The 16951-nt window shown below is 47.6% G+C and overlaps 1 protein-coding gene and 1 long non-coding RNA gene across 10 annotated transcripts in view; one reads left to right on the forward strand and one right to left on the reverse strand.

Annotated features, from left to right (window-relative positions):
* The window catches only part of LOC120906466 (moesin/ezrin/radixin homolog 1), a 38477-nt gene that overhangs the window by 16901 nt on the left and 4625 nt on the right, over positions 1–16951 (reverse strand). For 4 of the 9 annotated variants that reach the window (XM_040318175.1, XM_040318177.1, XM_040318178.1 and 1 more), the window contains exon 3: positions 13826–14026. In XM_040318175.1, the coding sequence (XP_040174109.1) occupies positions 13826–13837 (12 nt within the window). In that variant the 5' untranslated portion in view covers positions 13838–14026. The other 5 variants (XM_040318173.1, XM_040318179.1, XM_040318180.1 and 2 more) reach the window with 5 other exon arrangements.
* On the forward strand, positions 5073–6547 carry LOC120906467. The gene is made up of 2 exons (XR_005740094.1): positions 5073–5607; positions 5704–6547. It is a non-coding gene; the product is annotated as an uncharacterized LOC120906467 (long non-coding RNA).

Here is a 16951-nt window from a genome sequence, read left to right on the forward strand (position 1 = left end):
CCTCTTTGATGCCACTCATTTGATGGGATTGTTGGTTTTTTTTTTGCTGTCGTTTTTCCATCTAATGCCAATTCTGACCTATTCGGTATGCGTGTGTGTGTTTGTGTTTATGTGTGCATGCTTGTATTGTTGTGCAATCAACGGTAAAGTACGTCACGGACGACCGCCGGATTTAGTGCGACTGCCCCCCAAAGCACGCAGGTGGTTTTTTTTTCGATTTTCCGACTTTTACTTCCAAACATCTGTGCGTGTGTGTGTGTGTGTGTGTTTTAGGGCTACAATAAAAATGCCATTTTTTACGAAAATTAAGAGCCTGTCAGACTAATAGCAGATACATTAGCGGACGACAGTAGAGTTCATGGGCATGTGTTCAGGTTGGGTGCGTAATTATGAGAGATTGTGCACCTCCTACATACATCCGTCATATCGTATTGTCGTTTAGTTCGTATAATAGTTCTTTTCAAAGGCAATATTTTGTCAAAGGGTACAGATGTCAAAGATCCCCTCTATTCTGAAGAATACGTCGAAATAATGGGGCCTAGAAACCCAATTAAAATGAGGATCAGATGATGACTCCCTGAGAATCCTATACTCAAAGCCAAACCCATATCGGCCCTGCAACCAGTAACCAATTTTGAACCCATCCAGGACCTGGAACTGATACTGAACCCATACCGATCCTGGAACTGATCATGAATCAGTCTTGAAACATTGGAACCGAACCTACTTGAAACCGATTATGAGCCCATACCTATCCTGGAGTTGATAAAGAATTCATACCGATACAGTACTGGATCTGGACCCGAAACAGTTCCAATTACAGTTACGACAAAACCATAACCGGCAGTGCATGTTCAGCGTAAGAATTCCGGATTCGGAACGAAACTTGTACTTGGTCCGAGTCTCAAAGTAATTCAGTTTCAGTATCGACCGAGAACATGTGCAGCGTAGGAATGCTAGATTCGGAAAGAAACTTGAAACTTGGTCTCGGAATCGGAACCGATACAGTATTAGTTCCGTTCGAGTACCTAATTCTGCTGGTCAGCAAACCATACCTGGCAATCCCAATTAGCAGCGTAGGAATTAGCTTAGAAGTTCTCAATTCGGAATGAAACTTGAACCTGGTCTGGAAGCTATACAGTTCCAGTTTCGATCAGATCCATGTAGGGCGTAGCAATTTTAGCAGAATTTGTACAGTGATATGCTAAAGAATACCTCTAAAATATAATTTAAAATAAGAGGATACCATCGTCCTCCGACAAGGAAACGAAGAAACCCTGTGCACGTTGTACCCACACCACGTTGGGGATTCAAGCATTCGTAAAGCTGAGCCAAAAAAATATGTCTGTCCCTGTAGTTGGCGGGATGTACACGGGACACCATTCCTGCTCCGCTTGGCTCACAAATTGTTCAAGGTTCTGCCTCTCCAGCATCCGGTTTATAAACGTGAGAGAGTGAGAGAGCAAGGGCAAAACAGGAGAGAGAGACAAGGCAGACGAGCTGGGATTAGTTCCAACGCCATGCTACACAAAACAGCACAGGAAAGTTGGCCCCTTCCCCTTCCCATCGGTTCATTCTCTTTCGCACCGACACGGGTTTCCCTTTCAATTTAACCGGTTTGGGCTTTTGGGGTGAGAACACACAAAGTGAAGCTTGCACAAAAAGGGCTCCAAGGTGACGCCGTGTGCTTGGTCACCAAGAAACAGAGAAACAGGGAAACAAAGAGATGAGAGAGAGACAGAGAGAGAGAGAGACAGAGAAAGAGAGAGAAACACACACACACACACCAACGGGTGGTGCACTTTTTTCACTGCAAAAACGCGCGCCCGTTGCACATCTTCTTCGTATCGCCATTCCCACCAGGCTACAACATGCCCGTGCATTTGGTTAGGACCTCACAGGAAGGTACACACACACACACACCTTGTCAAAAAACCCACACGGCTGTTCTTTTTCGCGCACACACACAGAAGTATTACGCGCAACAGCGTGCAGAACAGAATTTCGGCGTCGCGCGATCGCTCGCTCGACACACAACCAGCAGCAGCAGCTGCCATTTTATTTGGCTGGAGGAGACGCATACTTTTTGCTTGTTTGCGCCATGATGCGAACTTAGCAAATGTTCAGGCAACGTAGTGCATTTGTGAGATAATTTTGCAATCTTTACTTTTTTACATACATCACAAGAAACACAATTTATCCACGCGTCTGGGAAAGAAGTGTAATAACGAACAGAAAAAAAACACGCAGGAAGTTAACCTCAATTTAAGATTTGGGCACGCGCGCCTTCCTTTTCAGGTGTACAAAACACACACAAACTCTTTTGCAGCCAAAACACAACCGAAACGCGAAAAAACCTGCCAAAAACGCACGAAAAAAAGAAAAACCACAAAACCCGCTTACCATTTTACTGCTCGCAACCATTTTTTCGGCCTACGGGATGGTGTTGCTGAGCGCAGAAGAAAAGGCGACACACCAGTTGCGTTTTTTTTGTTAAGCTATCTGCTCGCGCACTAAGAGGCTCGGAGGATGATTTCAATCTAGAGTGAAGCGCGCGCAGCAAAAACACAAAATGCCGATGTCACACACCGCACACACGTGAGCAGCAGCAGAGACACTGGACTAAGGGGGTGCACACTCGCGCGCACTATTGCCAGAATCGATACACACACACGCCGCAGCAGGTAGAGGTAGTAGCCGTATCACACAAACACACACCCGGAGAACACTTGTTGGCAGGTTCAACGAGTAATGCGATGGGTTGCGGGAAGGCAGAGGACGATGGATGTTACTGATCGATGGCGGCGCCTGTGTTTGCTGGACGACACACTGTGGTTGGCTGATTGAAGAAGGAGCGCGTCGATGAAACGTTGATGAGGATGAACTGGCCGCGGAGAGAACTCTGCTGGGCTCTTTGACCGCGGGTGTGTGTATTTTTGCTGCCAATGCGCTCTCTCACCCGCACTGTTCACATAAAGTCACACACACGCGCGCGCACACACAAACACAGCGGCACAGATGTGGCTCTCTTCAGCTCTCTGGCAGGCGGACGGTTCTAACCTACGAAGTAGAACGATCGTTGCCACCGAAAATGCCAGCTGGGAAAACACTAAGGAGAAAACACTCTCTCACACACACACGCTCAAATACACTGTTGATAGACGGGTAGTAAAATTTAGTATCCAGTACTTCACCTTTCCCGGTGAGTGTCTGTGTGTACGTTGTGCGGCGGGTGTCCACAACCAGAAAGAATAAGAGAGACAGAGATAGAGGATGAGAGGGCAACGATTCTAATAGTAATCATCCAAGCGCACCTGTTACCCAGCCCCCGTATTGGTAGAGAAGTGTAGACACTGAGTGTAGAGAAGTCAAACACTGCGAAATGGGCGATGACGCGCAGCGCCAAATCACCAAACGTCGTTTATTCCGTTTTTTGACCGTTTGAAAAGCGCATTCAAATTTGGTTCCTCTCTCTCTCTCTCTCTTGCGAAGCGGGTTCCACGAGCAGAGAGCTATTGCAAGCAAGAGAGGCGACCGACACTGAGAGGAAGAATCGCTTGATCAACACACTCAAAACAGGCCTGCACACGCTTGGGAAAACAGAAACCTATCACGAGTGCAATTCTTTTAACCAAAAAGTGTAAAGACAGAGAGAGAGAGCGAGGGAATCAAAATTTTGTTCCCTTTTTGACCTTCGTTTACTGCGGTGTAGCTGGATCGCGCGCGCGGTGTCTCATCCTTTCAACGAGAGAAACCTCCAGCAGCAGCAGTATCTCGTGCGAGAGATAGAGAGCGAGCGAGATCACAGCAGAAGAGCACACCTGGAAGAAGCTGGACACAGGGATGGGTCATCCACCACCGGTGTATCTCGTCGTCATCTCTCCAGCAAATAGGGCTGCAGCAGAGTTACTGCAAGCCTAAAAAAGACAATCCTTTGTGTGCGTGTCCAAAGCGAAGAAGTACATGACGAACACACATAGAAAAGGGGAAAAAATAGTACGGGAACGGGGATGAGGAGGGTCGTGTCCACACAGGTAGACAGGTGCACCACACAAAGCAACTCGAAAGCCTGCAAATGGCCAACACCAACAGCGTGTGGTAACAACAAACACAATACATTTTATTCCCTACTGACTTTTACTTGTCGTGGTGTGCTTACACATTCAGTGAGTGTCAGCTGCTGACTCACTCTATAATAAAATTTGCCTGTCTTATTGTTCTTCCTCATAGAGTGTTAGTGACACTAACGAAAAACACAGCCATCATACCCCCATATGGCTTTTGACTGGCAACGGGAGTGACGACGACAGTTCACAGATGAGAAACGAACCACGTCCAGCTTTTGTGCCAATCGACGCGACTACCATTAGACCATGGAGCTGCTTCGTTGCATCTCACGTTGGAGGAGGTCGTATTGTTTCCAACATTGATTGCAGACCATGATCGCATTCTTTCAAGCTGATATAGTACTATAGGACATGTTCAATGTACAAACGTGAATTCTACATTCCATCACATCATTTCGCTCTCGCAAACTCACTACATCTCTCTTTCCATTCTATTTTACATTCCGCAAGATCCCCTTGAGTCACTTAATTCCTTCACTATGTCATGTGAAGAGCTTGACACACACATATACAATAAAAAAGGGAACGGAAAGACCAGTTTGCACACGACGCGCGTTTTCGTAGCACAACTAGTAAGGCTTCTTCTTCTTGCTGCCAACTCAACCTTCCCTCGCGGAAGCACACGTGTTTTAGCGCATTTCACATATGAAATGAGCCGTTTTGTCAAAAGCATCCTCTCTCCTCTCTGCCGGGTAGGCTAGGTAAGGGGTACACCATCGCCGCACACGCACTAAGGGAAAAAATCCCCCCCTCTCCCTCCACACAGACACTCCCGACCGAGCATACAATACGAAGCGCGTATGTACACACACCGTTGCTGCGGTCCGTAATCTTCGAGGGCTGCGCAAGAACTGACGCAAAATGCCGACAACGCTAGAAACGCAACCCCGGGCCCTGGCTCAATATCGACCCTCCTCTGTAAGGGAAGTAACGCATTCGCAAACACACACACACACACACACACACACACACACACACACACACACACACACACACACACACACAGACGCATTAGCACAAGCATACGCAACCAGGGATGAAGGAGAGGGCAATTCTAACTACCCCCCGCCACACGGGTCGTTAGTGTGAGTGTGTCTTCACACGACCGGTATATCACAGACGATAGCGCGTGCGAAAGGCGTTATACGCAGCGTTACACCATTATGCTCGGACCGGAGACACGAGTGGAGCGCGCGCGGTGGTTGGCCTCTCAACCTTCTCAACCTTCTTCTCCGATATTGTCGCTGCTGCTGAGAGAGATCTCATCTTACCCGGCGGCACTTACCGTAACGCTACGGCGCACACCAAGCAATTCGAGAAACTGCAACGAGATCGCAAGCGACGAGCCCGTTGTCAACCGTAAGCCAAACAGAGAAACGAACGGTTTTGCCGTCGCCATGTTGGCTTTACTCGATAGCGTACGCATTTCATTATTTGTGTGTGCTCCAATATAAGCATCCGACCATAAGATCGAATAGATGTAAGATAACTTCTAGCTGCAGTGAAACGTAACGCTCTCGAGCAAAGTGCAAAAAATAAGGCTAATCTTCTGTTTTTGTTTTTTTATTCCCGCAAGCAAGCAAAAAATAAGACAAATAAGGCGAGAAACCTTGGAAGGTGAGCAGAACTTCATTAAAAACCGTGCAAAAACGGGCTAGCACATCTGCATGACGTGTGTGTGCGCGACGTTGCGTCCCGCATGTCACCACCAGATAAGAGAACCGAGTACAGGGGTATGATATTTGCGTCACCATTAAGTATAGACCCGTCGTCGTCATCATCATCATCATCATCATCAACAGTGCATTACGGTTAGATGACGTACAGCGATCAACACAGCCCATCTCTACCGGCACGGCTTGAGCGCGCTTCTTTTGAACAGCGGGAGTGAAAGTGGTAACAAAAAAAAAAGAAAGCGTCTGCCTCACCTTGCACCTGTACGCGACACTGCCCCCGGCGGGTGATTAGGAAAAGTGTCAGGCAATTATTACGTCATTAGGGGTGATTGAATCGTGTGCGTAAACCCCTTGCCACCCGACCAACCCGAGAGCTCGGATACCGATGGCAGCCGGGGTAATTAACGCTAAACGGCACATTCCAGTGCCGGAAGTCCTAATGTGGAAGCCGCATCATCAAAAATTAGTCGACGGAGGAGGAGAAGGCACTCAAATCAAGACCGAAAACGTTTAAGGGAAGCGGAGCAGGCAGCAAAAAAAAATATTGCAATAGAACTCTTTGAGCGACTAAGCAGTGAGCACAAACTTGCTTATCATGCTCGAGGTCAGCCTCGCTTGCTACTTGAATAAGGGAGATAGAAGTTGCACGCAAAAAAAAGAGTTAATAGCCTATTCAGCAATTTCTTAGTGGACAGGCATAAAAGTGGAGAAATAAAACGAACCATCACGCTGTACACCATGTAATAGGCCCTTCTCCAACCGAGCGGCTATTATGACCCGATCGTGAAAAATCATGCCTGTAGAGCGCAACGCTGTCCCGTCTTTCCAGATGCATCCACACCGGCCCTCCCACCGCCACTGCATCTGCGGGAGCAATGTAAAGCGGCCGCGAAGGCTAACTGACATGACCAGCGGGGTCATCACATGATGTATGTGTGTGTGTTTGTGTGTGGTGTAAAACGTATATCTATATGCGCCACGCTCGCGCAACACGCTAATGGAAAGCTCAGGGCCACCCGTAGGGAGATGGGATGGGAAGAAGGAAAGAAGGGGGCATGGCAGTGGTGGTGTCTCGTGGCAAGGATCAACCGAGCCACACCAGCAGCAAAAACCAAATTCCACAACCACTACTTTAAAATGGAGCAAAAAAAGGGCACCAGACGCACACTGTCGACCTGGGTTGTTGCCAGAATCCGGTTCGAAGGACTAAAATCTTGTACACGTCACTGCTGTTCACAACTTTGTGGCATGCTAGGCCTTAGAGTGTGCATGCATAATTCATCCGGGGTTTCTATTGGTTTCAGTGTCACTTTACGCACGCATCTTCTTCCAGAGTGTTCTTGGGGTTTTGCTCCACCCTCTCTATACCCCCAACCCTCCAACTTTTTAGCTTCTCTAGAGCAGCTTCTTCCACAGCAGACACACACCACGTGTGCGATCTTCGTGCAGTAAACAATTAGCATTCGCGCAAGATTAGCACCGGTTTGGTGGGTGTGTGTGCGTGTGTCTGTGTTTGGAGGTCGTTGTTGCCGTTGTTGTTGTTGTTGTTGTTGTGGGAGAGGAGCCCATGCATCTGCCTTGTGCTGATGCTATTGCCATGGACTCTTTTTGCGGCCCCATCATGGCCAGCAAAACCTCCACACACGAGGAGGAGGGGAGCTACTACTGTTTCCCTTCCTTTCTTCCCCCCCACAACAATCAAATGGGTGACCCTGGACTCCCAGAACGTGCCCCAAGCGCCCATATAGCAGATGCGCGCGCGTGCCAGATGAGGCTGCTGCTGGCACGTGGGGCACTGTTTCCTCCATTTTTGCTCGTCGTTGCGTCGTCCCGTCAGCGGCGGCGGCCATCGCGCACTATCCTGTCAGTAGACGCCCAGTATGAGCGTCGATGAGGGTTTGATGTGATGTGCGCGCGAGAGTGAGCGAGAATGCAGCTAGTGCAGCGGTCAAGTGCAGCTGCAAAACCGACGGCGGCGGCGACTCTGTTTGGTGTGACCCTCGTCCCCCCTCCGTCTCAGCAGTATCACTCTATCAGCACACAATCTGGCCGTAAGAGGCAATATTATAATTGAGGCATTGTTGCGCTCTCGTGAATTGTTTACGTATGCACGCGGCAGCCAAACCGCAGCAGCAGCAGCAGCTGCAGCAGAAAATAATAGTAAAGGGCCTTCCCATCTGCCTTCCTCTACCTCCAACTTCCTTCACCATGCCCTATCCTAACCCCACAACAATCGGTAACAGAGCGCGCGGGCGGACACGCACACACGCTGCTCCGTGCTGCCGTTTCGTTTGCTTCGCTTGCGGTAAACAATTCTGCGCAGATGAGCTCAACTTCGTGCATTCGGGTGAGGCTAGCCTAAATCGAACACCCTCGCTACGTGCCTTCATCTGTGCGGCATGGACAGTTTGGGTTGGTAGCGAAAAAAAAATCCAACAAAACCTCACGTACACGCTAGCAATCCCCCCCGCATGACAACTGTTGCAGAGTAGTGACACAGAAAATGACATACAACGCCCGCTTTATCGGGGGAGGATGTTGTCCTTCGGCGGTACTGAAAACGAAAATAAAACAGAGCTCCCCTCCCGTCCCGGACCTCTGGTCAACATCCGAGGCACGTTTTTGAGGGTGAGACCATTTTATCACCGCCGGGGTAATCTTACTATTACCCAAATGGCGGACGCCGGCGGCGTACTGGCCGACAGATGGCGCCACGATGACAGCACACGATCGGCACGAAATCGGGGTAATCACATGGATACCCTTCGCCCCTTCATCACCACCACCACCACGACCAGGAGTCACCAGGCAGGTCGGGTTGGCGGCCTCGCGGGAGACTCATTTTGCTAATTTTCTGCTCCCTCTCTCTCTCTCTAAACCGCCGCCGCCGTTTTGCCCAAACCTACTAAGTGCTACTAAGTGTTTCGGGTGAGCTCATGGTTCCCAGCCAAAACTGCAGCACGAGTTTGTGTGTATGTGTGTGTTCATACACCCATTAGCGCAAACGCGAGGTTATCGGGCAAGTCGTCACGAATTAGTGATTGTTTAACTGTAGAAAAACAAAACAAATAACACTACACTAAAGCGTATCGACCATAAAATGGCGATGGCGGAGTGTTTAGTTTCCATTTCCACCGGGTCAAATTAAAAAAAAAAGGGATGGGTGATAAAACGCTGTAAAAATGGCTCCAAAAGCTGCCTGAAAAAAAAACAAACCAAAAAACGTCCAAAGGAATGTTCTTTGGCAGTCAGTTTTCGTGCTGGAGAAAGCAAAACTGGGGGTTTCGATTGCACCACCGAGCGACAACCGAGATTCCGAGACTGCGGTATTGATAGGACGCGAGGAGGAGGGAAGGGGGCGAAGTACACACTGATAAGATAACAAAACAGGCCGGCTGCCTAGGCAAACTGCGGCGTACCAGTTCTGTGCTGTGAGACAACACTTTTTTTTTGGTCCCCCTTACTCTAGCAGGGTGAAGAATTGTTGTGTGATGATTTGCTGTCTGATGAGTGACTGGTATGAGCGGATGCGATGTGCATTTCCTGCTGTAAGTGACAAAAAACTAGTTTCGAATTTCGTACCCCGTCGTAAATCTGGCTACAAAACAGTAAAGTTGACTGGAAAAGCAGTACGTAAAGCGGTACCTGACGAGCGTTACGTTAGCGTGACGGTGCGTTACGCCCGTGCGTCGCAAACCCAGATGGACGGTTTAGTCGACATTAACAGGCAAATTGACTGTTTGCATGTTGTTGGAGAAACTGTAGACAATAAATTGTACAAACATGTACTGATCGTTTGTGTCAAATTGCACATTGTTGCCTAAAATGCAGGAAAAAAACGTGAATTGAAAGCAAAGCATCAAATGTGGTTCATCAAAAAACCACGGTCATGGAAAATAACAACATGGAAAGAAGCATTCTTCCGGTCATTCTCTATCGCTATCGGCTTGTAGTATACATTGCAGCTGCTAGACTGAAAATCACAGCAAACAAACGTACACACAAGTACACCAAAATCCCCATCCGAATCGATTGAAAATGTTGTTCGAGGTAGAGTGATGTTATCAGAAATATTACTTGTACAAGAGTCATGATTGGTTGAGGAACCTTTTTTGGTCTTCTCTCTGTCAATGTTTCGTTGGCTGCACCACCAAACCATTGGTATAATAATAAGAATCTTGTTAGCACTGCCGCAAATGGAGAAAGGGGAGAAGAAGCTCAATAAACATACTTGACCTCTTTTTCGATAATGTTTCGGGTGTGCAGAGGGGACACCATTGTTATATTGATATTGCACATGTTTTTTGTGCTTCTTTCTTGTACTTCGTTTCTCCTTGTTGTGTTTGCTTACTGAGAGATATTAATTAAATGTCCCGTCGTCATCCAAGAGATCGCTTTTTTTCAATTTTCCTCTTCAGAACACAAAATCAAGACAACGTGTCTACGTTTTTGTGGCATTAGTCGGAGTACTGTAAACGTTTTAGAGGTCGGACGGATGTGGGGAAGAATGGGTCACACACACGTGTTCGGAAGGAACAACGATCCGCGTTCGGTATTGCATGAACCGGTGTGTCTACCACTGGACCACCGAGCCGCTCGCAAGACGGACCGAATTTAAGCGAATACATTCTCCCATCCCATCCGTGCGTATCGATTCTGCAGATCCCAAAATACTCTTAGCGTAATTCCGAATGCTTCTCTTCGTGGTAGAATATGGCTTTGACTATCGATCCTAATGCCGGTTTTAATTTCTAGTGCTCCCCCATCGCACCGAGTCTGAATCACACTGCGCTGAGTTTATTAGAAACGAAGCGCTCTCACTCTCTCGTTCTCGATCCTTCTCTTTCTCCATCAGTGCCCGTTCGTTTTCAACGCAAAAATGATCTCATTATCATCGATTTATTTTTCTTCGGCCAGCGTGGCATGGCACACACCGCAACATTTGGTCACAGTTTAAAAAAGGAAGAAAAAAAATACACATGTGCACAACATGGACAACGTGAACCACCGCGAGACCGGCGCGGGACGACAGGCAATGAATCACACACACCAAAATAGGCAATAGCGCGCATACGAGGGCAGTGGATGGGATAGGGAGGGGAGTGCGGGTGTAGAAAAAGAAAACAAGTACAAACAAACGGAGCCTAGAGGTGACGACGATGATGATGTCATGGAAAAGATGTGTGTGATTCTTTTGCCAACCTTCTTCTCTCCTAGCCCACCGCTTTCCGCCCTGTTACCCACCTCGCGTACCAATATTTTAGCGACTTCGCAAACAATGCTGCTGTCCTTGGACCGCTCCCGTTGCAGCAGACTCCACTCCCACCAACCATCCGCGGCCGGAACGACCGGTTTTTCAATTCGTTTTCGTTCACTGCAGCCCAGAACTGCATACTATGCGGATGGGTAGGGGGTAAGAGGTGGAAAAGAATAAAAAAAACGCGCTTGTTGTATTGTAACCCTCCGTCGCTAACGCCCCCGCCTTCCACAGCATCCACAGGCACCGCACCAGGCCAGCAATGCGAAGAAGAAGTATATTTGCATTGCCTGCCTTGCTTTGGTGGTTTGACATTACCGAAACTGCGCCGGCTACTGTTTGCACGGGCGGGAGAAGGACGCTGCCAGCGCACGTCATCGTGGTGCCACTGATGCTATATACACGTACGGTCTCAAGCGTTTACTGCTGGCTCCGACTATTTTTAAGATAATTTGTAGATCAACAACAGTGAGCAATGGCGTACGCGATCGCCAGAATCAGTACAGTGCCGGGGCCGCGTTTTATAAACAGCAATTAGCGCTTAAGCAAACAGTGACGCGCCGCAAAGCTAACAGATGAAACATCCGTTTGCCCGCGCGCCATGTACACGTCAATCGGGTGATCGTCATCGTCGGGGTGGTTGGGGGTCGTTTTGTTTTTTTTTTGTTTTGCTAACTTGACAAAACACAGTTGCGGCCAGAGTTTGGCTTGCGCTGCTGCAGCACGCATGTGTGTTTCGCCGCGACGATGGTGACGTCCACCCAACTCCGCAGACAGTAGACCGCCCTAATTGGCTTACTGTGCTGCAGCAGCAGAACCTTAGGTCGTGCTGAGGTGGCTGCCACCATCGTTTGATTGCCAAGTTTTCCACATCAATCGATAGGATGTAGCAGTGGTTGGCATCGTCTCAATATGATGGTTTCTCCATGCACTGTGCCAATATCAGAATTATGTGGAATAAACAAACCAAAGCCTGGAATCGCACGCTCGGTTGTTATTCTAGCAGAAAATTCAACGAATGCATCACCCAGACGGATACACGCTGGTGATTAATGCTACTAATTTGCATCTTTTGCCTCACTCTTCCACTCCCGAGCTTGTCGCTGTCGTTCTCTATCGTTGTTGCTTACAGTAGAACACGTGATGGTTTGCCACTGTGTACTTCCCCCCACCGGTTACGTAACGCTTGGAGTGGGGAGTAGTCATGCGATTGCTGATTCTCCCGCCTGACATCACTTGTCTGCATCAGTCGGAGACATCCAGTCAATGGGAGCTGAGAACTAGTCTCAGACCTTAGGTGTTTTTGAGCTTCGCTTAACAGGCGCGAGTTATGCGGAACTTATAGAATACAGTCATTCTCAGATTTAACCAGGCTCCACAAGAGTTGCTAGAGATATTGAAGAAATATCATTGCGAGCGTCTGAATGTTCTGGCAGCTCCAGAGGACATGAATTCTTGATATTATTGTGATACAAGGAACATCATCCGTCTGACATCACTTGTCTGCATCAGTCGGAGACATCCAGTCAATGGGAGCTGAGAACTAGTCACAGACCTTAGGTGTTTTTGAGCTTCGCTTAACAGGCGCGAGTTATTAGGAACTTACAGTCATTCTGGGATTTAATCAGGCTCTATCAATGAGGACCATAAATCTACAAGAGTTGCTAGAGATATTGAAGAACTATCATTGCGAGCGTCTGAATGTTCTGACAGCTCCAGAGGATATGAATTCTTGATATTATTGTGATACAAGATGTTCCTACGCTCTAAAGAGCCTAGTGCATCACACAGCTATCGCAAGGGCATGTGACATTTCAAGCACACGCTGCCAGGGGGACATTACCGCAAATCACAACTACTTCTCCCTCTATCCAGCACTTACCCGGAAACATCCCAAAACCTCTCTCCAACGGCCTGCTCATGTTATGTCTGCACGCGAAAGAGTAAATCAAACAATTTTACGAAGCTTTTCCCACAAACCGTAGAAATCTCGAAACGACGCCACAAACTCCACACACACGGTAGTAGTTGGGGAGTGTGTGTGTGTGTTTTTTATTGCTTTCCGATACAATCAAAACAAAGCAAAAGAGAAACCCTGCCGATTTTACGCACGCACGCCAGGTACGAGGGGTTGGTTTAGTGCTAGCAGAGGTTCGCGCAACAACCGCAACAACGATGATGATACTTCAGGTATGCCCCGTCTTCTACCCTATCATTTCCACAACCCTGGAGACACACACACACGGCAGACCACTTCCGATTGACTATTCAAATCGCCGCGCTCCCTTCGTTACGTTACTATGCCGAGCCGGCGACGACGGCACACATTGTGTGCACTGGCGAGCTCTTCCTGGGTCGGAATTTCACCACCGCCAAAAGCCCAAAAGAGTGCCCTCCCTATATTTGATTTATCCGCTCTTTTTTTTTTTTTGCTGCGAATGCACACTTTCTTGATTAGCGTTTGGATTGATCTCTTAATTTGCTAGCAGTAGCACGTACTCAACACTCAAAAGGCAAAAGCGTTTAACGCGAGGCTCCCCCTTTCACCGTCGAGTCTTATGCAAGACGACGGCTTTGCGCTGTCTGTGCGCAATAGAGTCTTGTGCCTGGCGATAAACATTGCATTTTTATGCGAACTGGTTTTGCTGCTCCGAAGATTCGCCGGGAGGCAATCGTTCGGCAGAAGAATTGGCGAGCGTAACTCGCAGCGAGAATAGTAATGCAACCAAAAAAGAAAAGAATGCAAGAAGCGCTTGTGTACTTACTGATTTCGGCATTTTGATTGGGTTGATTGGGCGGTTAGTAAGTTGACCGGGAAGGAAGGATTCGGATTTGAAAAATAACTGATACGCAGAGCCTTGTTGTTGCCTGTGTTCTTGCTGTATGTCTTTACAAGCGAGCGCAAGCTGTCTCGGCGGCCGGAATGTCGTTTACGTGGATGGATGTGGTGAAGTGTTTTTTTTTTGCTAAAATAAGAAGAATAAGAATAAGGAGAAGAATAAATATAAGAACAATGAAACAGACATTTGGGATTTAGAAAAAAATTCTCAAAAAGTACACCCTTCCAAAAAATCCCTAAAATATATCGACCTATCGATCTTCTCTTTTTCCTGAGCTCAGCGCGCCACGTTTACTTCTCGTGGGTCACACAAATACCGCTGCTATCGGGACTGGTGATGTTGCAACCGCACGGACACTTAGTTGGTAGGTTGGTTGGTGATACTACACACTTCTCCCCCCCCTCCTTTCCTCAGCTTACTTGAACGTTTTGTGGGATGCGGATGAAGGAAGCACTCCAAACTGTAACCGGGCCGTGTGGGGGGGGGGGGGTATTACACGTAACACGCTCAACTCAACGCCACACCACCATTTCCCCGAAACACTCGGCGTATTGTGAAACGCGTGGTATTGCTTTTCGCTCGCCAGCAAAATACAAAACCAATCCATCCCAAATGTGTGGGGCCCTTCGCGCATCGCGAGACATCGGAAAAGCCTTATCGGCGCAGTATCGGAATGTCTCGGAACGCGTGGGGTTGTAAGAAGGGGCGTGTAGTGGGCCCAGAGGCAGTAGGGGGTAACACGTTACCACCTTTGCTGGGTATATACAGCTGGTCGGTGCATTCTTTCCGCCAGCAACACAATACACCGACACTTGGGTGTGTGGCGCGACGTCTCTTGTTCCTGTCAAACTGCAACCCTATCACGCGTAACCAAAGCAAATGTGTGCCGATGATGTTGGGGTTGAAGAAACACACACACGCACACTCTCTCACACACACACACACACACACATACACACATTGTTGTTGGGATTGTTGTTTTCTTCACGGAGCGATTGTTTCCCTCCATTACGCACAATAATGTTTGTTCGGTCTTCGGGCGAAAGAGGCGGCGAAACCCCGAAACCAGCGCCAATGAACGTAAAACGCTAAAAAAAAACGGAGCATTGATGCTTCCGGACGCCTGGATGCCAAAAACAATGTCAAAAAGAGCACGTAACGTTTGCAATGGTGTGTTGTGAGCTGTGAGCGCATGAAAAGCTCATATGCAATGCAAAACTGCACCTCTCGTAGTAACGTTCTCTGTAGGGAGGTACACTACGGAGTTTAAGTCGATCAGCGTGCGTCACTGTGTGCGAGTGCCCTTGATGATCTGGTACTGACAGTTGGCGGAATATGAATCTGAATCGAGTGAATCGAGTCTCGATTCGAATCTCCAAAGATTTATGAAACTCTAAGGATTCATGAATCTCTACTTGATTCATGAATCTTTTTTTAAATATTGGGGAATTGACGATTTAACAACATAGCTCTTTAAGCCAAAAAGAAGAATGCCAGGAAGCTCCATGCCTATGAATCTTTTGAGATTCATGATTCTTTAGAAACTCGTGAATCTTTCGAGATTTATGAATCTTTTCAACCAAAATTTAGATTCGTTGAATCATTTCAAAGATTCATTCAGATTCACGAGTCTGAATCAGATACACCCAACACCCAAGCGGAACACTATCTTGGACCCGGCGTGGTGTATATTTAGTGTTTTCAGCACACTTCTTTTCTAGATCAAACTGAAAGTGACTGAGGGTTTGGTTCGATGACAGGTTGCTACGCACAAAAAATGCAATGTTCCTCTCTCTCTCTCTAGCTTGTTCAATCGGTGTCGTCCCCATTCAACCGGAAAAGGGTGCGGCCGTCAGGCAGGGGGCGACTTTTCGATTGTTGTCAGCACCCTGCGCCCTCTCCCCCACATGCAACACACTACGACGCGGAAGCAATAAGGGGTACACAGGGGGTGGGTATATAATCAAAGGGTTTTTTACCGAACCGGTTGGAGGACGGTTCGCAGGAAGGTGGAAACAAACGGAGCAATGTCGCCAGTTTGGAGAGGGGGGGGGGGAAAGGAGCCGACTACCACCACACCAAGCTACTAAACCTGTTGCGAGTGAGCAAGTGCAGCGCGGTGTCGTGCACATACAACAGCGTGCGCGAAACGAGTTCCAACGTCACCAGGCAGCGTCAGTGCAGTACCATGGGCGGGGTGGGTAAGGACAGCAATATGAAAGCATCAAAAGCATTCTATTTGAACGCTCCAAAAAGTAACGTCACTAACGCCTTTTTCAGTTATTGTGAACATATTGTAAATAAAAACATTTCAACACAGGGTGGTTCGTAAATTACGTTTTTCACTTTTTTTAAAACATAAAAATCAATGTCGGAAATAAAGATACAAGAAACGATACAAGAAACGATACAATAAAGCAATTTATCTGAAACGAATTACTTTTTGTGTTATTTTTTCCGTATCCGATCGAAAAAAAACCGGAAAAAAATAAAAATAGGAAAAGGATCTGTCAAAACTGCTCGAAAGGGGTAAATTAAGGACTATTAATTTTCCATTAAATTGATCTGAAATTACCGGTAGTTTGATGGTTAGATAAATTAAGTCCGATTTGTCTGGTTGGGTCACGCGTAACTGAGGCAGCGCTCTGTCAGCAGCAGAACATGGCACATTAGACTCCAACGACAAAGAGTTTTATAAAGCTAATAGTAGAGGTGTATGAAGATGTACATATTCAGCCAACTTGACAATTACCGCATGTTCGCCACTCTCTGACACAAAGCAACAGCAACAAAAAAGTACCTCATCAGAAAACTCATCAGAGCGTTCCAATGTTTCGACAATGCTCCAAGCATCGATAACGTTGGGCCGAGGGTTTCTGATTGCTGCCTGCTCACTCGCACAAATGTTTGAACCATCAGAACCAGCCGGCGCGGCACTTTGAAATGGTTTGCCTCGACTGATGCAATCTCTCTCTCGCTTTCTCGACGCTGATAAGAGTTTGTGGGGGTGGTGCGTCACGCGAAGGAATGTCACGATATCGCATCGAGCAA

The sequence above is a fragment of the Anopheles arabiensis genome, chromosome X (assembly GCF_016920715.1).
Source record: "Anopheles arabiensis isolate DONGOLA chromosome X, AaraD3, whole genome shotgun sequence".
Classification (NCBI taxonomy): domain Eukaryota; kingdom Metazoa; phylum Arthropoda; class Insecta; order Diptera; family Culicidae; genus Anopheles; species Anopheles arabiensis.